We start from the raw sequence: 23,316 nt of genomic DNA, 5'->3' as shown, positions 1-23,316 counted from the left end.
GACGAAAAGGGCATGGCTGCAAGCGGACAACTCTGACCTTAGGTCAATAACTGGCCATAATGCCACCTCAATTGACCAGCCACCGGCACCATCATTGGCTGGTCACTTAAACCCGACAAACAGCTACAGTAATGTTTCCAGTAACTGCTCTGAATTGTCGACAACTGTTGGCGAAAGAGACTGGCCAATTGTCCCTCAGAGACCCTCCCAGATTAACTCTGTCAAGCAGACGAAAAGGGCATGGCTGCAAGCGGACAACTCTGACCTTAGGTCAATAACTGGCCATAATGCCACCTCAATTGACCAGCCACCGGCACCATCATTGGCTGGTCACTTAAACCCGACAAACAGCTACAGTAATGTTTCCAGTAACTGCTCTGAATTGTCGACAACTGTTGGCAAAAGAGACTGGCCACCTGTCACTCAGAGACCCTCCCAGATTAACTCTGTCAAGCAGACGAAAAGGGCATGGCTGCAAGAGAACAATTCTGACCATAGGTCAATAACTGGCCATAATGCCACCTCAATTGACCAGCCACCGCCACCATCAATTGCAGGTCATTCAATAGTCTCAACTTCTTGCTCTCTGAACTTGTCTCAGAACCACCTACCCTCGCACCTTGGAAATATCAGTTTTGGGTTCTCCAGGCTTGACGACACAACAAGTTCAAGTGTTGAACAGTACATGAATACGAATGACACTGATGCCCTCTCTCGATCCACAAGTTCAAATCATTGGTCATTAAGAAACACAAAGAGCTGTATGTAATCATATCACAGCATGGTCAACTTGACCATTGATTTGACCTAAATATAGTTGCCAAATGGTGACTTCGGCAACAGCTATGGCTACTGATCGCACACTTCTGCCTACTGACTCTTCAACACTGGCAGAGGCACTGATCTAGCCGTAGCTGTAGCCGAAGAAGCCGCTTTGGACACAGCCTCGGTCTTTGGCAACTAACACAAGTATACCTTGCATTCAAAAGGATGTATAAAAAAATGAAGGTGCATCTGTGTATAAAGTAGAGTACATTAGTTTTGTGTTGTAGTTTTTACCTTTGGTTGTATACCACTGTTTTTCTAAATGTGCTTAAATGTATGTATAAAATGTATATTGGTTTTTGTATAGTAACTTAGTGGTAATTGAACAAAGTAAGTGGGGTGGTCACCGAAATCCTATTCTCTTGACTGTAACAATATTTAAAGTCAGTGGACACTACTGGTAATTACTCAAAATAATTATTAGCATAAAACCTTACTTGGTAACGAGTAATGGGGAGAGGTTGATAGTATAAAACATTGTGAGAATCAGCTCCCTCTGAAGTGCCGTAGTTTTCGAGAAAGAAGTAATTTACCTTGAATTTGATTTCGAGACCTCAGATTAAGAACGTAACGTCTCGAAATCAACCATCTAAACGCACACAGCTTCGTGTGACAAGGGTGTTTTTTTTAAATATTATTATCTCACAACTTCGATGACTGATTGAGCTCAAATTCTCACAGGTTTGTTATTTTATGCATTTGTTGAGATACACCAAGTGAAAAGACTGGTCTTTGACAATTACCAATAGTGTCCACTGTCTTTAAGACAGATATATTATAAGTTATCACACAAGCGCGAGTGGAATACGGAAAATTATATGGCTTCTGCGTCCCATATCAAACGAGGCCGAAGGCCGAGTTGGATATGGGACGCAGACGCGCTAAATTTCCTGTATTTCCACGAGCGCGCGTGTGATAACGTATTTATCTTCAAGCAAACTTGGCGCGTGACATAGAACACACAATACGCATGGTAGTGATATTAGCCGTGCAATATAGGTTTTTATCACCACTCCATTCTGCCAATCTGATTGGAGGATTAGCGCGTACTTGAAGATAAATGAGTGTGTACTTCTCTGGTGGACTGGTTTTGGGATGTATTAATAATATTGGCTTATTATATAGTGCACATATCCGCTCAAGGCGCTTTAAGATACAGTATTTTCCTGCAAGGCATTTGGGACCAAGTTTGAACTATGCAAGCAACTACTTTTACATAGCACCATGTAATATTTTACAAGGTGCTGTGGCACAACATGCCATCAATCAAACCAGGAACACTGGGGTGAACCCCTTCTCTTTTCGATAAAGTGCACTGGGTTCTTTTACGTGCATTACACAACACACGGGACCGGCGGCTTTATGTCCCATCCGAAGGACGAAGCTTAAGGACACAAGTGTCAAGACGGGGACTTGATCCAACACTCTGCTGATCAGAAACACCAGAGTTTGAATTTGGTGCTCTAAACTACTAGGTCATAATATTGAAGTCTTACATGTGTATATAGCGCACGTATCTACCAAACAAGGTACTCAAGGCGCCGAGTTTACACAAACTTTCAGAAGTATAGGTTGAAATCAGAGACCCAATTATGTAGCACCTTCTAAGGGTTTACAAGGTGCTACGACGCATACAGCAGCCACAGCCAGGAACACCGGGGCGAACCCCTTCTCTTTTCGATAAGTGCACTGGGTTATTTTACATGCGTTAAACAACACATGGGACCAACGGCTTTACGTCCCATCCGAAGGACGAAGCAATGGTTAAGTGTCTTGCTTAAGGACACAAGTGTCACGGCTGGGGATTCAAACCCACACTCTGCTGATCAGAAACACCAGAGTTTGAATTTGGTGCTCTTTTAACCGCTCGGCCACGACACTTCCAACATGACACGCCAAGTTAGCATTTGTAGTGGTTTTGTGGTTATTATACAGAAATGAATGGAGAAGTAAACTTTGTTTCCAAAAAGGGAGTGGCACACTCTCATACCTTATAGGCAGTAGACACTATTGGTAATTGCCAAAGACCAGTCTTCTCACTTGGTGTATCTCAACATATGCATAAAACAACAAACCTGTGAAAATTTGAACTCAATTGGTTGTCGAAGTTGCTGTGTGCTTTCAGATGCTTGATTTTGAGACCTCAAATTCTATCTCAAAATCAAATTCATGGAAAGTTACTTCTTTCTCGAAAACTACGCTACTTCAGAGGGAGCCGTTTCTCACAATGTCTTATTACTATCAACAGTTCCCCATGCCTCGTCACCAAGTGGGGTTTTAAGTGAATAATTATTTTGAGTAATTACCAATAGTGTCCATTGCCTTTAATTCAAAAGACGATTCTCCCTTAACATTGGTGCAGTATCTCGATAAAGTGAACTGATGTCACAGTACTATGAAAGAATCACACAATGACAAGCATGGTCACATTTGCAAAAGCGGGAAGTTTATTTTGAGTAAATAAGTCAAACCTAGCAGAGGACACGATTTCTTTCTTTTCTCCATCAGCGACACAAATGCGGGTGCTATTAGCAGTACAGATCAGCGTGTGTTTAAGAAAGCTAGGCAATTACAATGCATTTTGGCTTTACGACAACTTCTCTAAATTCTTACACATAACCTTTTATTCACCCGTTGGACACAAAGGTGTTGCACAGCATACACCTTGGTCCAATTACACTACTTTGTCACACTACACTTTCACCCACAAAACCATGCGGGAACAATCTTACTTCGGTCACAAAGCCTTCCCTTTATAAAAACTTGGTTCTCTCTTAGGCTGCATGCCTTCAATTTGCATTTTTGAATACATTAACAATTAATAACATTAGCATGAAAGTTCACAGACGACTTTCTTAAAAAACTAAATTAAAACTCACTTCTGGTTGTTATCTCATCTGCAATTGTGAAACTCCCAATAAAGAAATTATACAGGCGGGGTAAAAACAACGACCCAAAAAAGAATTTGCCGCATGGCGAAAAGAAAACTCTTATTATTAATTACACAAATCTACAAAGTCGTATTAATTATGATTTCCCAAAAGTGAAAACAAAAAAAGAAAAATCAATTATAAAATAGGAAATAAATTATAGCATTTTGGACACAGGTATACACATAAAATTGTTATTTAACAAATATGGCACTCTGGCCTATTTATATTAGGGAGAAAGTACATGTAGCATTTACAAATATTACCGGTTTCAAATTCATAGTATGTCCAATCTGTTATAAATCCAACTGATAATTGTATAATTGCTCGGCAAAAAAAAAACAAAAAAAACTGAAAATACACCAATGTACAATGTCAAAAATGTGTTTTGTTTTCTTGATTATTTCATAGTTTTGTGAGTGCGTTTGAAAAATTATTCTATCCTGTTTTTTGTTTTGTTTTTCATTTTCATTTTTATTACAGCATAATGGCAAATGCCAAAACACTGGGAAAGTATCAGAACAGCCGTTTTTGAAGTGTTTCCATTGCAACTCATTTCAAAGAGTGAGGCACAAGCCTGGTTTGAGAAAAGCCTCCATTGAAAATCTAAAATAGCTAATCATTGGTGGGGGTTAGTTCCTAGTTCATTATTCAGACTTCACCCAATCATTTTGGTCAGTTCCTAGTTTAATATTCAGACTTCACTCAGTCATCATGGTCAGTTCCTAGTTAAGTATTCAGACTTCACTCAATCATAATGGTCAGTTCCTAGTTCAGTATTCAGACTTCATTCGATCATCACCAACAGGTAAAGAATTGACCTACAACTGATCAGAGTGGCTATACCTGACACACTAATATTATTTAGAACAGATGTAATCAATGATTAAAACTTCATGATCAAAGTAACATTTATGCATACTGCAAGCCAATTATGTCAGGTATATATGACAATTGCAAAGAGGTATAAAAACACATTTTAATTTTTTACAATAAAACCCCCCTCATGTTTAGGATAATTCCTGAAACTGGTCACCCTCAGGAAAAACACCATTTGCAAGTTAACACCACAGTGTCATTCCCCAAAACACAATCATTTGCAAGTGTATTCATTTTATTAGAAAAGTGAGAAGTTTTTAACAGAAAAAAGAGGTTCTTTGTTTTTATAAATACCAAAAAATTCCGCCAAAAATGCGCGATGATTTATTCTTAATTTGTTACACCATGTACAATGCAAGGATTCAAAATGAAAACCAACGTTTTATTACAAATAATTCATTCTTAGCTCAAGGCACTATTTCCACAACGTTAAGTGAAATGCAAAATATCTTTGTCTTTATAAGGAAAGGCCAGAACAGAAAGTCATTTATTTCATATAAATGGATTATTTTTGTAACATGTACTCAAACAGCCGTATGGTATTGTTCTTTTCAATTCTGTGCAAGGGAAAAAACATACAAGTGACAAACCAACGACTGTTTGAGTCTGTCTAAATCCTCGAGAATTTGAATACATCAAACAGTTCACAAATGTACAGAGTGAGGGGATATTATACATTGTACAGTCACCGTCCAGTAGAAAAACGGGGTCGAGACTATCAACAACTATGGTATATTTCCTGCAAAAAATTACTCAGAAAAATAATAAACTACAAATTTACAATGCGTTCTTTCATACAGAAGGGCAGTAAGAAGTTCAATCTCGGCAAGGGTGGCTGATTATTGGTACCTTGTGTCTTAAGTACATTGCGTAGTCGCTCCAAGCTGATAAGATTCGACTGAATGCACGTCTGCTGTGGATTTTGAAATGTTTATCAATGTAGACATGGGGGTGCGTTTTCGTGTTCGTAACCACTAACTGCTTTGGTCAATGGACAGTGAATAACCAATGGCAAGTTCAACCGAAACAGGTTTTGGTTACGGCCGTGAAAACGCACCCATGTTTCGACGCATTCATAAGTCACATGATCAATAATCGCATGACTTAAAAATAACGAGCAGTAGCATAATGAATTCTTAATGAAGTTGTGACATTGAATAAGCTTTCTGTTTGGGACACTCTATTTTCACAACAAAAATTAGAACAATGTAGTTCAGTTTCATTGGGCTATGAATAAGGAAATCTAGGCATCCGGAAATACTAGATCTAGTATAAAAAGTAAACTGGGCATTTATGTTTCAGCTTCGTTTCTCCTACCAAAGATTTGCATAGAATTTGAGGAGCGTTTTAAACCCCCAAAGTAGGAAAGAGAGAATTTGAAGGAGCCAAAATCTCAGCCACCCTGTTGAAGATCTAGCCTCTTACTCGTACTATTAACATCATATCAATAAACTGATCACCCAGTAGGAAGTTCCTTTTATACATTATTTGTTCCAAAGCTACAAGGGAATTTACACATTTTGTACATTATTATACTTTTTTGTTTGTACAGGTCTGTAGCAGAAATGTTCAGGATTAGCGTATTTGCAATTACATGTATTTAATAATAACAATCTACAAATGTATACATGCTTACTGGTGGAAACATATAACAAACCAGCCAAAAATTCCGATAGGGTTCCATCCTTATTATGCACAAATAAAAGAAAACTTCCATTTTACAAGATATTTATAACAAAATCTCAAAGACAACCCAAAAATTACAAGAAACAAAACCAAGCAGAAAAGATATAAAGAAGCCAAAGTCCATTGATAATATAAGGTTAAAAAAAATTCCCAAAGCCCTTTAAGACAATCTTTATACACTGAAGCTAAGCATGTGACTTGCAGATAAGAAATTATTTTACAATACATCTAAAGCATTATTAATTATCCACGGGGAAAAAACAAAACAACAAACCAAAACAAAATGGCATTTATAATTTTCCAATAAGTTCAACATTCTCAGTACATTACATCTAGAAACTGAAGATTTCAATAGTTGCGAGGACTCCCAAAAATGTACACATTCCCTCTAGATGTTTATGTCAAAAACCAAATCTTTTGAATTGCTCAGAGCATTACACAATTGTTATTATTCGTATGCAACTTCGGATGTTTGAACTTCAACATGTATTTACGATTGGAATGAGAACGCAGCCTTTTGCATCTCACAAAAGTCACATTTTGGGGCGGTAAGAACTGCTTCAAAACTCATGTGCAAAACTGCTTACAAGACTTTTATCCAACGCTGCTTTTAGACTTGAACAATAGATAGATTATTAACCAATAAAGCCTGCTTGATTTTTGATGCAAATATAGTCAAAATCTCAAAAGGAAACTGTGATAATGCCAACCTTGGATTGGGCAAAGTGAAATGATTTCCTTGACTGTAACAAAAACAAGCTACTTTGGGTTTACATTTGTTAGGAGTTATTATCGTTGGATTGAAACCTCAACCAGAACTACAAAATTTCAAGTTGATCGTGACCAAGCATGCCAAGAATCCATACTTTCAGTTTCAAAAACAGTACAAGCAAACACCGTTTCACTACAAAATACATGCACATAAAGACAACTTAAACACCATTTAAAGCTAGGTGAGCATACATAACCAACTCCTAACATTATAAAAAAAATGGTCTGAAAGATAAGACCAGTACATTAATTGACTCGATGCTAATTGTTTTTATTACAACACACAAGGCTTTGACATGAAACGTTTTGTCTTAAGGGTCGACTTGCTCACAATGTTTTTCAATTTTGTCTTTTTGAGTCTTCTTTTAATTTGGTACAGTAATTTACAGGGTCGAGCCAATGCAAAAAATGGCCGACAAAATTTACATGAACCCACAGAAAGCGTGGATCGCTATTATGTGGAAAACATTTTTTTTTTATAAACAAATGTAGCACCATTGAAGCCAGCTATGCCTCGCTGTTAGTGGACAGTGCAATAAAATACAATTCAAATAGAAATACTATCGTCCCCAATAAACATGAAATATATTGATACTTATTATGGTTAAGACCGCATTGAAAAGGGTGCCATACCCACAGGGCAGTGGGTTTCAATCTAAACTCATTTAGGTTCGAGTCATAGAGTTATATATAAGAACTAGAGGGCGCACAGGCCTATATACCCGCTCCGGCATGCGCGCAGGCGGCCATTTTCTAAGTTGACAAAACTGGCATCTCACAGCGTGTGTTTGTGCGGCCATTTTGTAAGTTGAACAAAACAGCATCGCGTAGCGTTTAATAAACACAAACTCCAGCGTGTGTTTCATATTCAACGCCCGTACATAATGGCGCGCGCGTGTCTCCTTGCGGTATCGTCGCCTTTGTGCAAGAAGCATCACCCGTGCGCCCTCTTGTTCTTATATATAACTCTATGGCTTGAGTACAAATAATCAAGTTAGCATATCATGAAGGTGCATCCAAACGGAATCTGTTCCATTCCTCATTAGCTCAGTTTTATTAACCAGGGCACATTTTCTTAGAGCTGCCTAAGCAGCAGAGAATTATGCTTACCAATCTTCAGCTAAGTAAAAACAAACAGGAAACCAGTCACATATTGTACATGTGAGATGGTATTTTAACTGGTAACATCATTCTGGTAAGCATAACTATGTTGTGCTTATCTACTTTTTGTGCTAAGGCAGCTTTATAGAGCAGCTAAGTACAACAAAATTATGCTTACTTGACTAAGGTTACCAGCCAAAATACCATGTCACTTGTACATGAGTGGTATGAGTGGTATCCTGCTCATTTTCGCTAAGCAGAAAATTGTAGCAGCTCAGTGAAAGAGGGCCCTGGTTTGGACACCTGTTAAAATGCCAAGTCATGAACTGTCAATTCATCAGTTTAAATTGGCAACTGCATTTGGTGATGTTTTCCAGCTATATTGAACTGGCTCAATGGAAACTCATTTTGAGGTGAAGGTTTTTTTCAATGCAACAGATCTTTCATAATTCTAGCAGAAGAATTCTTTTAAAACTAATTCTCATTCCTTCTTATACAACAAAAAAAACACCCCTATTTAAACTTGTACAATGCATGTCTTAAAATCAAACATTTTCTGATCTGGTTTAACCCGGGCAAGATATTTGTTCCCCATTTTGTTTTCTTCAAATAATTACAAATCTCCATGATGTATTGTTAATTGTTTAGTCAATTACTTCAAAGGTATATACACTCCCAGGGTTTGATGTTTTAGTATCCAATGGGCAACCTTGCTTACAAAAAAAAACCTATACAAAATATGTCCAGTTGTACATACCAATTACAATCCACAGGGTCCACTATCCACTTTACACAAGAAAGAAATACCTCTGAAATCATACAAATGTACAATTAAAATACAATTGATTTACCCTAAAATTCTATAAAATAAACTTAAAACAATTCAGGGAAGGTAAAAAAGAAGAGTGAGACTGCATCTGACGAGAGTGGAAGGGACATACAGATGATTCTTGACTAGATAATCCCATCTTGAAGTAGAGGTACATTCTTCAGCCCAATCCGCTTAAACGCTTCTGGACAACCCAACCTCAGGACACTGATAAGAATTCACCTTTGTACGAACAGAGGTCAAATTCATCTGCATCCAATGGCTTTTGCACCCAGAATTACATTTCAACGCATGGGCCCCAAAATTTTGTTCAAATAATATCAAATCCCAAATCAAACAACACCATTCAATTTTTTTTTTCTGATATCAACAACAGTTCAAATTTTCCTACTTCATCAGCAACCTTTTTGACCAAAACTCTACAGGGAATCTTTCCATCGATCAATCAATCAATCAACCAATCAGGCTATATCAACAACTAGGCCACGCCCTTAATTTACATACATTCTTGCCACAGTCGGACCATAATCAACCAATCAAATCATTTGAATGTACCAACCAGAGCCTCAAACATTTGCAAGTATTTCAATAAAAACAATTTACCAAAAATATGGAAAGACTCAATTTACAGGTAGATGGATACTTCAGTATGATTTTGTTGGAAAAATGGTTTTAAAAAAAAGGGAAAAAATAGGTGGGGGATAAAGATAAAAGAGTCGGGAAAAATGAAAGGAAAATTAACTAAAAAATACACTGTCCTTATTAATACCAAGGCACAAACTGGAAGACAAGAGAGATCATAAAGTCCCCATGCTTTACATATTTATAAGGGCAAACTGCATCACTAGTTTGCCAGACGCTCAAAAAAAACAAGACGCTCATAAAACAAAGAACCTACCCAATTACAGGCGTCAAATTATCTAATTTTCATATCTGCAAAAAGAGAAGACTATTATTTGCCGGATTCATCAAAAATGTCCTTTTTTTATACATCTCTAGGTTTGTGAAATTCAAGATTCTTTTGAAGTATTTTTAGGGAATTTGTCTTCTTATTTATCCACAAGTATAAAAGTGGCTTTACTCAAGCAAGAATTACAAAGAAAGGTAGCTAGATTCCTTATAAAGCTAAACTACAGTAAACTACTATTTTCAATTATATGCAACCATACATCAATACATATACAACCATAGAATCCCTAGTGTGTTAGTGTGATAATAATGACGCTTTAACAGAGCCATAAATGAGATTCGAGTCAAATCAGCAACTATCAAGCAAACTTTGTTTTCAATTCAAGAGGCCATCAGTCTCGACATTGTTTAAAAAAAAAACAAGAAAAATAATGTCTAGTTTTTCTTACAACTGTTTTTCTTTTTTCACCTCTCGTTCAACTCCTCATATATAGCTCTGTGTTCTCAAAACTATCTACAAAAACACGGCATATACTATACATATTCTAATAGTCTACATTTTCTACACAGAATTCCTTTATAAAGCAAGCATAATAATAATTTCTGAGCATTGTTTTCCTGTAATATTTAACACTCCACAAAATCTACGGTAACTCCGGAAAAACAAAAGCCGGTACTTCTTCCAATTTTACTTTACAATTTTACTTAATAACCAATTAATGAAACGTTAATTTAAAAAAGGAAAATAAAAATAAACAATTGAAAAAGAGTAACTATGACCACTTAACAAACTAACCACCATTAACCAATAACAAGCAAACTCCTTAACAAAAATCACTCCCTTTACCATATTCCTCCATTCTCCCCAAAATAATTATGTAAAACTTTTTTTTTACAGCAGTAACTAAAAAGGCTTAAAAAGAACTAATACAAGTAATGGTTGAAACTCATTTATGTTTTTAAACTAAACTTAAAATTGTTTTCCCAATTCAGAATTTGTAATCATTTTTTATATTTTCTCTTTAATTTCTCACATTCACTCAAGATTTTTTTTCTTGAGGCTTAGTCAATTATTCCCATTATTTGTTGCCTCTTATTATTTTTCTGAACAAAGTTATAATTTTTTTTATTGTTTTCATGAGCATTTTCTTCTTTTTATTTGCCACAAAACTGCTACAAACTAAATGAAGGTCTTTCCAACCTGTTCATAAAATTAAATCTAACTGGGAAAAAGATTTTAAGTTCCATGCATCAAGATTTAACAATTAATTTTTTTAAACTTTATTTTTTTCTCTGCATCATCGGATCCACTAATAGCCTGGAAAAAGAGATAACATCAAAATCTTCCTTGACATCTGTACTCGCCCTTTTTCAGAATGACAGATTGATAGACCATAGGAAGGCGATCAACTCACTCTAGAAGGCTATCAACTCATACGGAGAGACTTCCATTAGAGGGTCCTCCAATGGGGCCAAGATCATTGCTGCTCTTCATGAAGAACTTCTCCAGCTTGGCCAGGATGTGCTTGCCGTAGGTGAACTTGCGCAGCGTTCCAACATGGGGACGGATCTTGTGCATCAGTATCTTGCGTTGGTTGGGCTCTGCGACGTCAATCATCTTCTGAACCACGTAGTTAGCATACTGGTCTTTCATCATTGTGTACAAGGCACTGTTGTTTCTAGGAGGAATTATCGTTATAAGTTTCAAACAATACAAACATATACCAAAATAACCACCAAGTTGTGTGTTACTTCAGCATAAGATAGAGTCATTTGAGATTTTAAAATAATCAACAATTAGAAACAAACACCAGACTCTCTGACTTACTAAAGAACAAACCCCATTGCAACGATTGTGATTGCAAGTTTGGGAAAGGCGTTCCCTTAATTTAAAGTTCAATTGCATATCAGTATTAAAGGAACAGATTGACAAAGTTTGCACTAGAAGGGTATCGAATACAATGGCAATTTACACCATTTTATCGTGAGGTTGGAGAATTATAATTTTTTCCCCCAGTCCAAATGAGGACTTTATCTATAGATGGATTGCAATACGCATCATCGACCACCATCTTTGATGTGTTAACAAAGGAAAAGTGCGCGTGCACTTTTCCCTTGTCAATACATCAAAGATGGCGGTCGATGAAGCATATTGCAATCCATCTATTGAAAAAAGAGTACATCACAAAATTTAATTGGTCATTTCCCTTCCTCTTCAAGTGTAGTTGGTCAAGAAGCTAGAACCTGGGAGGGCACATCTCAGGCCTATCTGCTTCGTTTTTGAAAGGTCAAGGGCACCAAGGCATTTTCTCCTTGAAGGCGCACTATGAGGTAATTATAAATTACTACTTGAAGGTTTTCAAGGGCACCAAGGCAATAACCAGGGGCCGTAGAGGCAATCTCTTTTGTTGCCTCCAAGAAGTATCGGGCCTGACATCTTTTTTGATGACAGTTTTATGACATTTGCCTTTCCCTGGATCGCCTTCGCTTGTTATATTGTTTTGTCCCAAGAATTAGAATAATCTGAAACCACGACTCACCCATCGTTGTAGGAGCAGACCTCATCAATGAGTAGCGCCCTCTCTGGTCGGGAGGAATGCGTCACACACTTCTCTACCACATTGCTACAAGAATAACCAAACAATAGTATCAAGGCCCGAATGACAACAACAGATCAATCTTTAAAACGTCATTCTATTAACGGCAAGAAAATCATTTGCAGAAAACTTCTATCACACGATCTGAATACGACAAAGCTTGTAGAAAGATTTGTATATGAGAAAGAATTGAAACCAATGCAATGAGGAAGATCTCGTTGGCTTACCTTGCAAATTTATGCTGACTCAGCAGTAGGACCTTGCCTCGCAGCTCAGCTACAATCTTGCTTTTATCCTCTGGTCGACCGTGCTCCAAGACGTGCTGTAGGGGTACAAGATGAAGGTAAACCATTGGTAAGGGGAAGCTCAATCAAAATTAAGGAAAAGGAGTTTGTGAAGAAAATCAGTAAACTATGGCTATTGGCTACAGCAGCAATGTTAAAGGAACACGATGCCTTGGATCAGTTGAGTTGGTCTTTGAAAAGCGTTTGTAACCGTTTGGTATAAAATGCATATGGGTAGAAAGATATTGTAAAAGTAGAAAACAATGATCCACATAAACATGCCTCGAAATTGCACGGTTTTCTTTTTACCTCGTTGACTAACATGGTCGGCCATTTATGGAAATCAAATTTTTTTTTTTTTTTACTCCCATAAATGGCCGACCATTTTAGCTCACACAGTTAAAGGAAAACCACGCAATTTCGAGGCAAATTTGTGTAGATCATTGTATTCTAATTTTTACATCTTTCTAACCATATGCATTTTATTAAAAAAACGGTTACAAACCCTTTTTATAGACCAACTTGACCGATCCAAGGCAACGTGTTCCTTTCATAGAGCTGCTTAAGCACAACAAGTAGCTAAGCACAACATAATCATGCTTACCAGAATAAAGTTACCAACTAAAATACCATGTCACATGTAAAATATATATAAAGTATCCTGCTTGTTTTTGCTACGCAGAATATTGTTTAGCATCATTCCCTGCTTAAACAGTTTTATTTCTTTGGTAGAGACCCTCCAGTACTGACCTGGATGACATAGTTTCCATACTGATCCTGTACTAGTGGCTCAGTGTGTTCATGTAGCTCATCCAGCAATGGTTTAGTCTGGTCCACAGTGCAATGCTCTAGGATACGCTGGATCACACGGCAGCCGTAGGGGTGTGTAGACAACGAGTACACCTGGGAGCGGAATGCCTCTACGATGAACTGCAGCCCAACAGGATCCACGCACTCAATACACTTCTGCACTACATGGTTGCCATTCTGATCCTTGACACACTTCAGGACATGGCCGTCTAGCTCTTGGACAACTTCCAGCTGTGAGGTCAAAGAGAAAAGAGGTCACAGTTCAATCAAGGTTCAAGTCTTACACAATCAAAGAAGATTAAAACCAATATAAACCATATAACGAGACAACAGACATCTTGAAAACAGATGAAAACAACAATAAACAAGACTCGCAGGGAGTTTGACACGACCCACAATTTCACATACATTAAAATACTATGAAGAACAACAAAATCAGTAAAAGGCAAATTTGAAAAGATTAGTTATTACAGAGACTTGAAGTAATCAATATTTTTACAATACAATGCAATACAATAATCTTTATTAGATCCCAAAAAGGGTAATTCAATTAGCTCTCCTAATGGGAGAGCATACCAGAGAGTAAGGGCAGCATAAGGGTAATCTGCAGAGTCAATGCTTTCCTTAAAGACAGTGGACACTATTGGTAATTGTCAAAGACCAGTCTTCTCACTTTGTGTATCTCTACATATGCACAAAATAACGAACCTGTGAAAATTTGTACTTAAGATAATAATGGAGAAAAAAAAAACCTTGTCACACAAAGTTGTGTGCTTTCAGGTGCTTGATTTCGGGACCTCAAAATCCAATTCCGAGGCCTCAAAATCAAATACATGGAAAATTACTTCTTTCTCAAAAACTACGTTACTTCAGAGGGAGCCATTTCTAACAATGTTTTATACTATCAACAGCTCTCCATTGCTCATTACCAAGTTAGTTTTTATGCTAACACTTATTTTGAGTAATTACCAATACTGTCCACTGCCTTTAATAAAGAAGGTATACCTGAGGGTAGGGGCAGCATTAGGGTAATCTACAGAGTCGATGCTTTCCTTAACAAGACAACAAGTGGTAAATCTCCTCTTACCTGAAGCTCAGGAGGTATGGATTCCAGGGCTTTCTGGATGACTCTGCATCCATACATCTGGAGTGCCAATGGCAGGACATGACCACGGATACGCTGAGCCAGGGCCTGCTTCTGCTCTGTTGTGCCAAACTCAAAGAACTTCTGGATGACGTAGTTGCCAAAGACGTCTGTCATCAGACTGTAGGCTGAACCTAGGATCTCACTGAACACCTGGTATAGGATTGGTACAACATAAGATATATTTAATGTCATGGAAATATATGCATCCATTCATTAAAAGTACTATGGGTCACTTTGAGGGAGATCGCATTGTAGCTTCAAAGGGAGGAAATATGGGCAGCCATGGATATGAAAAAGTGAAGAGAGATAATTCGGAGCAATGTGATTTAATGATTTGAATGTACGGACCAGTGTGCAGAACTCAATACGTTGGGCCATTAGGAGCCAGTGTAGTTGCCTTAGAAATGGTGAAGTTTTGGAGTGTTTTGTCTACTGGAAATATCTACTGGAGATTGCCCGGTAGCTGCCTCTAGCTGTTGGGCAATCTCGGTGGTCTAGTTAGTTAGACACTGCTCTAGAATTGCAAGGGTCGCGGGTGCAAATCCCACCCGAGTAATATGCCTGTTGATTTCAACAAAGCTCTGGAAAGTACTGAGTATACAGTGCTAACACAAATCAGTGTATATGGGTAAAACAAAAAAATAATATTCTTTATCCCTGATGCATAATTTCCACCTGGAAATATCCAGCTATTGTTTATTTACCATCTGTCTCTCTGAGGATGTAGCCCTCTCTAGTTTCTGCTGAATGAACCTAGAGCCATGCTGGTCCTGAGAGAACTCAACGATGTGACCCGAGAGGTCACGTAGCTGCAGATTGGGAAAGCGGTTGTTGCGGAAGTCCTCAAGCAGACGGCTGCGTCCTGGGGCGCTCTTCTCCATGTAGGCGGAGCTACGGAGGCTACGTGGGGGGAAGAGAGTGTTGGACCAGCCGCTGGATGTGGTTGCAGCTCCACTGCGGAATTTCACCTCTGAACCTGGTAATTGAAGAAGTGATAAAACAACATAAAACTCACTATTCCAGAGAAGTCTGTCAATTAGAAAATGTTATTAGTAGAGGTAATTCAGGCCAGGAATTTTAAAGTTGAAAGGGCAAGTCCATTTTCAATTTGCAAAGGGCAAAATCTTCTAAATCTTCCATTGTAAAATCTTTAAGTCAATGAGAAACTTGTGAAGGTCTGGTAGTTAACAGGTTTTTCAAACTCGAAACTCCAAACTACATAAAAATGTACCTTTTCATGTGTTTACGGTATCCCGTTTGAATACAATGTGACTTTTTGCTCCATGTTAGCATTTTATTTCTTTCGGCAAAGATTGAATTTTGACACAAGATTAGACACAAGATTATTCCATCTTTTAAAACAAGAATGAACATTATAGATGAGATGGCGAGACACTTAATCTCAAGGACCTTCTAGAGTTAGCTCTGGAATCCTACCCCTGTTGACAATCACATCAAACTCATTGAAACATACACAGTGTTACCTCAAATCTAATTTTCGAGACAAGAACACCCAAGCTAGTCTATTCAACCTTGCAGGGGCCAATTTCATGGCTCTGCTTGCCACTGAATTCTGCGCTTACAATCACCATTCTCTGCTTCCTGTGCAAGCGCTAATTTCTGCGCTAGCTGTGTGACTAAAGAATGCCAACAACCTGTCTCCGAGTTACCTCTCATCTCTACTTCATACCCGGAAGACTTCCTCGTACTGTCTTCGCTCCTGTCGGAGGATGTCTTCAAGTTCCCAAATCTCGTAAACAGGCTGGTGACCGTGCTTTTTCTGTCTCTGCCCCTAGGCTATGGAATAACCTTCCCGCTTATGTTAGAAATTTATCTGGTCTCACCCCTTTTAAAAAGGCCCTCAAGACTCAACTTTTCTCTGCTCGCATGTAATCTGGGTTTCTCCAGTGTAACCCCCCCCCCCCACCCTGCCCTTCTGGCTCTCCGTTCTTTTCTTTTTCCAGCGCTTTGCATCCTCTGGTAAAAGACGCAATATAAATGTCATGTTTATTATCTATTATTAAATGTGGAGAATGCACATCAACAAGCAAAGATTCCCTGTACCCAGTGAAATACGCTTAACATAAGTGCGGAATTCCCTGCTTCTGTAAGCGCAGATATTTTTACTAACAATAAGCAGAGCCATGAAATCTGGCTAGGGTTTGCTCCTAAGCTAACATTTCTTAATTTGATTTCTTACCAAACGGTGCAGCTGGGTTGACAGCTCTCCCAGTTCCCCAGTCTCTCTTCTGCAATGTACGATCCCAGGAAGAGCTTGGAGCGGTCAATAGATTATCTACAAAGTACAAATAAAATCACTACAAATTAGGAACCATGGAACAATAATGTCCTACTTGACTGGACACCTGTTAACAATAAGATGTTGGTGTGTAGTGGCCGACCGGACTCAAGCTCTGGTGTTTCTGTTCAGCAGAGGGTGGGTCCGAGTCCCGGTCGTTACATTTGTGTCCTAAAGCAAGACACTTATCCATTATTGCTGCGTCCAACAGATGGGATGTAAAGTCAAAAGTTCCTTTGTTGTGTTATGCATGAAAAAGAACCCCGTCTACTTGTTGGAAAGAGAAGTGGTTTGCCCCAGTGTTCCTGGTTTGATCAGCAGCATAATATCAAAGTCTTAAATAGCGCATGTATCTACCAAACGAGGTACTCAAAGCGCTGAGTATATACAAACTTTCAGAAAGATAGGTAATTGCAGTGATGAATTTTGAGACCCAATTAGTTAGCACCTTATAAGGGTTTACAAGGTGCTACGGCGCGTACAGCAGCCACAGCCAGGAACACCGGGGCGAACCCCTTCTCTTTTTGATAAGTGCACTGGGTTCTTTTACATGCGTTACACAACACATGTGACCCACGGCTTTCTGTCCCATCCGAAAGACGAAGCAATGGTCAAGTGTCTCGCTTCAGGACACAAGTGTAACGGCTTGGGATTTGAACCCACACTCTGCTGATGAGAAACACCGGAGTTTGAATTCGGTGATCTTAAGCGCTCGGCCACGACACTTCCAGCATGTTGCGCCCCAGCACCTTGCAAATTATTACATGATGCTGTAAAAAGATTATGTCTCATACAAAATGTAGCTCCACATATATTGCAGGAAATCAATATTGAGCGCTTTGATACGCCTATGTGGTGGAAGACAATGTACAGCTTAAAAATTCATTACTGAGAGAATGCAATTCTGTTTGCAGCAGCTGTGTTATGAAAGGCCCAATCTCGTAGAGCTGCTTAATCACAAAAAGTAGCTATGCACAAATACTTAATGCTTACTATAAAAAGGTGACAAACAAACCTACCATATCACATACACAGTTTGTGACTGGTACCCTGCTTGCTCAGCAATATCTTTTGCTCAAGAATACAATCTACTTTTTATGATTATATAACTATATTTTTATTGTTGGCAGGGGTCTGGTTGTGCACATTGTAAGATGACAGTTTTTGTACTTTTGTATAACCGTGACAGCCCCTGTCCACCATGTAAACATTGTGTAAGTTTAAAGATTTACAATAAATAAATAAAACAAGAATTGAGGAAAGCTTGGAGACAGCGCTTACCAAGTCCAAGTCCACCGAGTCCACTTTGTGATGGGGGAGGGGTTAGTGAACCTCCTGCAGAGGGCATCCCAATAGGACCCAGCTGTGGAGAGCTTCCATAGAACTGGCTCATAGAGAGACCCTGGCGTTTGTAGTCACTACCAGTCAGTGAGTCACGGCGAGCTGTAGGGGAGTCTGGTCCTGAAGAACCCAAACCTGGCAAGAAAGAAATTGGTCTTAATTACGACTAATTAACGAGCAAATCTGGACGCAATCTCATGTCCCTGCTTACTGCCACATTCTACGCTTACGATCATCATTCTCCGCTTTTGATCACCATTCCTCGCTTACTATGCAAACGCCAAATTTCTGTGCTAGCTGTGTAAGCATAGAATGCCTAGTAATGTGGAGTACACACATGCACACATAAAAATTCCCTGCTTACTACGCTTGATGTAAGCACGGAATTCCCGAAAATTAATATTATTGCGTTGTTGCAATCTTATTGCATTGATACACTAAGCATAAAAAAAGTTAATCTCAAAGCTTTTCAACTTGAACAAATTAGAGCAAAGCTTCATGTTGTAAATAAATAAATGGAATCAAAAACAAAACCAGCAATGGGCAGCAGGAAGTATGTAGCACAAGTTGAAAGAACAAATCACTTGAGTATAGTGATTAAAGGACTTTTCAAAACTACTTTCTGGTATTAATTAACAGTATTTTAGGGAAGTAAGTTGATGACATGTACAAGCTTGCCTGCCAGGAAAGGTCTTGACAGTTATACTGTCACTCTCTAAGCAAACAAAAGTCACATGACTGAGGTCAAAGGAAGACCTTTTATTGGTTGAGAGCTGGGTCAAATTTCATAGAGCTGCTAAGCACAACAATTTGCTTAGCAAATTTGATAAAAAAAGGTTTACCAACCAAATTTCTATTTGTTACATATTGCTTGTTTACTGGTATTCAGCTGGTGTTTGGTTATCCTGAAAATCACGTGGAAATTTGGTTGGTAATCCTGTTTTTATCGAGGCAAAAATGTCATGCTTAGCAAATTTGTGTGCTTAGCAGCTATATGAAGGGCCCTGTGCTCAGTGCATACACATCTTTATTGTTTGACCTCATTGCTGGTGGTCAATGCAAGGGACCTATTCAGCCTGCATTTTATTTTTGGGGTTGAACAAAGAATTTACTAGAGTGCGAATCGAACCAACAACCTCCAGATTAACGTGCTGGCGCTCTACCAACTGAGCTATCTAGCCCTATATTGACGGTTTCCCTATTTTGTCAATATCTTTGTTCGGCAGCCAGGGGATCACCTCAAGGGGACTTTTTGTCAATCAATTCTTTGTTCAACCCCCAAAATCATTTTAAAATTGACCCAGTTAAGTTTCCCTTGTGGTTTATATTGATATAAACTTGTATTAGCTTACTTGTTCCAATTGGTCCCACAGACGATCCTACTGCTCCGATGCTACCATTGCTAAACACTGAGCTGCTAGGCGCTGTGTAGGTACCTAGACTACCACTGTTCTGTGGAGCATTAGAGGCCATGGCGTTACTACCATACATGGAGAGGGCAGCAGGTCCCTGCTGTTGATTCTGTTGCTGGTTACCCATCATTCGGAATCCATTGGCTGGTAGACCATTCATGACAGGTGCTGAGTAGTAAATAAATACACAAATAGCATTAGTATACCTTTTCTTGAACCGCTCAAGCATTTAAATCCTACAGAAATGTAGATGTGTAACATAAAATCAGTATCTGGAAATATCATTTGAAAAGGCGGTCGCGTTTTTGAGATATCGCCGCAGATATGTCCATGCAGGAAGAATAATCCCATATTGGAATACACCATCTGCTTACACTTCTCAGAGTCAAGATTGGGGGCATAAAATCTGATATCTTGTTAACCCTTTGTTGCACAGATTAATTTTTTTTTAAGAAAAAAAGAAAAGAAAAAAAAGAACATGTTCAACCGTGTTTTTCTCAAAAATTTTCATTAGCACTCCCTGTTGAACATCACACCAAACGAAAAGCTCAACAATCGCTCTAAACGACCGGATGAGGACGGTTTAAATGGGGGTTGTAGTTATTAAGTTATGACTGTTTATAAAAGTCCAATTTGACGTGTTTTTGATGGTCGACTGCTAGCGACCGATTTGTGCACCAATGGTTAAATAACCACACTACTTCTAAGTGAAATGTTTCTCAAAATGCTTTAAACTATCCTCCTTATATTAGTTTTAGTTTAGTGATAAATTGATCATGTGGAAACAACAATTGTTAACTTTGTTTTTCATAAAAGGCGGCCACACAAAAAACGGGTCACAATAGCGCCCTCAAGAGTCCTCATTCCCATTCTGAAAACTGTGTGGCTGTGCAATCTTTATTTACTTTGTTTTGCAACTGTTTTTCTTAAGGGATTGAAACCATATTAATTTTGGTTTTACCCATAAACACTGATGTGTGTTAGCACTGTATACTTAGTACTTCCCAGAGTCATGTGAACAAAAATCACAGGCATATTACTCGGGTGGGATTCAAACCCACAAGCTTTGCAATTCTAGAGCAGATTGAAACCAGTCACGAGCGACCGGTCGGCTCATGCAAGAGTTCAGATATGATACTAAAATATTTCACAAACAATTTCTCTTGCCTCACTCAAAAGTCGTAGGGAAACTATAGAATTGGATTTTCTTTTTAAATGTGTCAATTCTAATTTTAACTTCGTTCTCTTTTCCCCCTTAAAGTCCCCCCTCCTAACCCTTGTACCCTGGTCTATTCATTGTCCCCAAAAACAGGGTCAATGCCACTACAAAGGGCTTCATACACCGTCTCACCTCCTTGTTTAATTCAATCACCCAAACCAACCCTTCCATTGATTACCATTGACATTTTCCACCAATCCATCTCTGCCTTCAAAGTCCAAGTCAAGCAAGTGCTCCAGCCCTCCCCCTCACTCATCTTGCCTCCCTAGTATTTAGTCAAGTAATTGTCCTATTGGGTCTTTCATGTTTTGTCTGTTCTTTATATGGGTTTTCCCCTCTTGCCATGTGTGTATGTGTATTTTTGTTTCATTTACTTCCTTAATTTACTGTTAAATTTAACTGTTTTTATAATGTTTAATATTAATATTTGTATCCGTTCTGTAATTGGATGTTGTACAAAATAAAATGAAATATAAAATAAAATATAAAGAGTACTCTTTACCTTGCTGAGGAGCACTGACTATAACTGATGCAGGAGAGACGAGGCGTACTGGTCCACCAACACCCCCTGGCCTTGGGTTGATTATTAGGGCACCGGTCTGGTCATAGTAGGCTGGGGCAATCACTTGGTAACCAGCTGAAAGCAATATTCATTAAAAAAGTTAAACAATGATCAGGGTTCAAATGCAGTCATATTAAAGGAATTGGGTACTTTTTGTAACACAAAACACAATGTCCATAGATTTACATTAAACTTACACCATTTGAAGATAATGATAGCAGAAAGCAGACATTCAAATATTATTTGCTGAGGTGCTGTAGTTTTTGAGAAGTGAGTAAAACAGTGTCATGAAATTACGTTTGTACATGCTAAAATAATTTTCATCTCATGATCACTGAGACGAAAATTATTTTCATGACATTGTTTTACTCATTTCTCAAAAACTACAGCACCTCAACAAATAAGATTTTCAGAGTAGCTTTCTACTATCATCATCTTCAAACTGTGAAAGTTTTATGGAAATCTGTGGACATTGTGTTTTATGTCCTACAAAAAGTACATAGACCCTTCAAAGGAGAATTATCGTAGAGATGTTATATTTGTATCAGGGATAAAGAATAAACCCCTTACACCGATGTGGGTAAACACTGTATACTCAGTACTCTCCCTGAGTTCTGTGAAAATGATCTAGCTATCAGCTACACTAAGTATTCAGGAAATGAATAGTAGTGTGTATACAATCACATGTAAAAATGAATTAGTATCAAATATGAATGAGAAAACATTGGCACAGTAAGAATAAAAAGGCCTGGGCCCAATTTCATAGAGCTGCTTAAGCAAAAAATTTTGCTTAAGCAAAAAATTTTGCTTAAGCAAAAAAATCCTTGCTTAGTAAAATCAGATTACCGGCCAAGACTCCACTCAATTGTTATGCTAAGTGAACAACAGCTAATTACCAGTCACAATCAATGTATATGGCATAACATTTTGGCCAGTAACATGTGTGAAATAAGCGAGCTGTTTTCGTGCTTGAGCAACATTTTTGCTGAAGCAGCTCTATGAAATTGGCCACTAGTGATCAGGGGCAATAATGTTGGAAGCGCTTTGAGACAAGGTGTATAAAGCTCTATATAAAAAAACGATTAATATTATTATTTGTAGTGTCTGATAGAAGTGAACAAAATTAAAATTGAAATAAAAGGTACCTTGCAAAGCCTGAGCTTGAGCTTGGGCCAAAGCGGCAGCTTGGTTCCCGGCAGCCTGGTTGGCAGCTTGGTCCCCTTGTTGTTGTTGTTGTTGCTGCTGCTGCTGTTGTTGTTGTTGCTGCTGCTGCTGCTGTTGCTGCTGCTGTTGTTGTTGTTGCTGCTGCTGCTGTGGGGTCATTGGTCGACCGTTCTGTCCTCGAACCTAGTAATTAACCACAACAAAAATGACTTGCATTATTCTAAGATTTAAATGGTAAATTATAACATGCTATCGAACTGGTTATTGATTAGGGGGGGGGGGGAGACACAGAAAAATTTACTACAACAGGATCTGAACCAACAAATTCTGGATTAACATGCCAGCGCTCTACCAACTGAGCTATCTATACCATTTAGAATTAAAAAAAACGTTAATTGATGTGTGGCCATGGATCATACCCAAGTTTAGGATACAAATTGGAAAGCGGAAGCCAAGGGATCGCCGTAAGCTTTAAGGGAATGCAACTTTCTACTTCAGATAACTAATTATTTACCTAGTCAGTTTCCCTTGTGGGTTTACTATTGAAATGG

At 38.4% G+C, this 23,316-nt stretch overlaps 1 protein-coding gene across 3 annotated transcripts in view; it reads right to left on the bottom strand.

Annotated features, from left to right (window-relative positions):
- Positions 1-3,249: 3,249 nt before the first annotated feature.
- LOC139949449 (pumilio homolog 1-like) overlaps positions 3,250-23,316 on the bottom strand; it is a 59,775-nt gene continuing 39,708 nt past the window's right edge. For 2 of the 3 annotated variants that reach the window (XM_071947785.1, XM_071947786.1), the window contains exons 12-22: positions 22,747-22,948; positions 21,542-21,676; positions 19,761-19,988; positions 18,349-18,543; positions 16,969-17,064; positions 15,473-15,744; positions 14,709-14,918; positions 13,562-13,852; positions 12,755-12,849; positions 12,471-12,554; positions 3,250-11,609 (exon numbers count right to left, since the gene is read on the bottom strand). In XM_071947785.1, coding sequence (XP_071803886.1) covers positions 11,363-11,609; positions 12,471-12,554; positions 12,755-12,849; positions 13,562-13,852; positions 14,709-14,918; positions 15,473-15,744; positions 16,969-17,064; positions 18,349-18,543; positions 19,761-19,988; positions 21,542-21,676; positions 22,747-22,948 — 2,055 coding nt within the window. In that variant the 3' untranslated portion in view covers positions 3,250-11,362. The remainder of the gene's footprint in view (positions 11,610-12,470; positions 12,555-12,754; positions 12,850-13,561; positions 13,853-14,708; positions 14,919-15,472; positions 15,745-16,968; positions 17,065-18,348; positions 18,544-19,760; positions 19,989-21,541; positions 21,677-22,746; positions 22,949-23,316) is intronic. The other variant, XM_071947787.1, reaches the window with a different exon arrangement.

This window comes from Asterias amurensis, chromosome 17 (assembly GCF_032118995.1).
Source record: "Asterias amurensis chromosome 17, ASM3211899v1".
Taxonomy (NCBI): Eukaryota; Metazoa; Echinodermata; class Asteroidea; order Forcipulatida; family Asteriidae; genus Asterias; species Asterias amurensis.
This window is presented reverse-complemented; position numbering and strand designations above follow the sequence as displayed.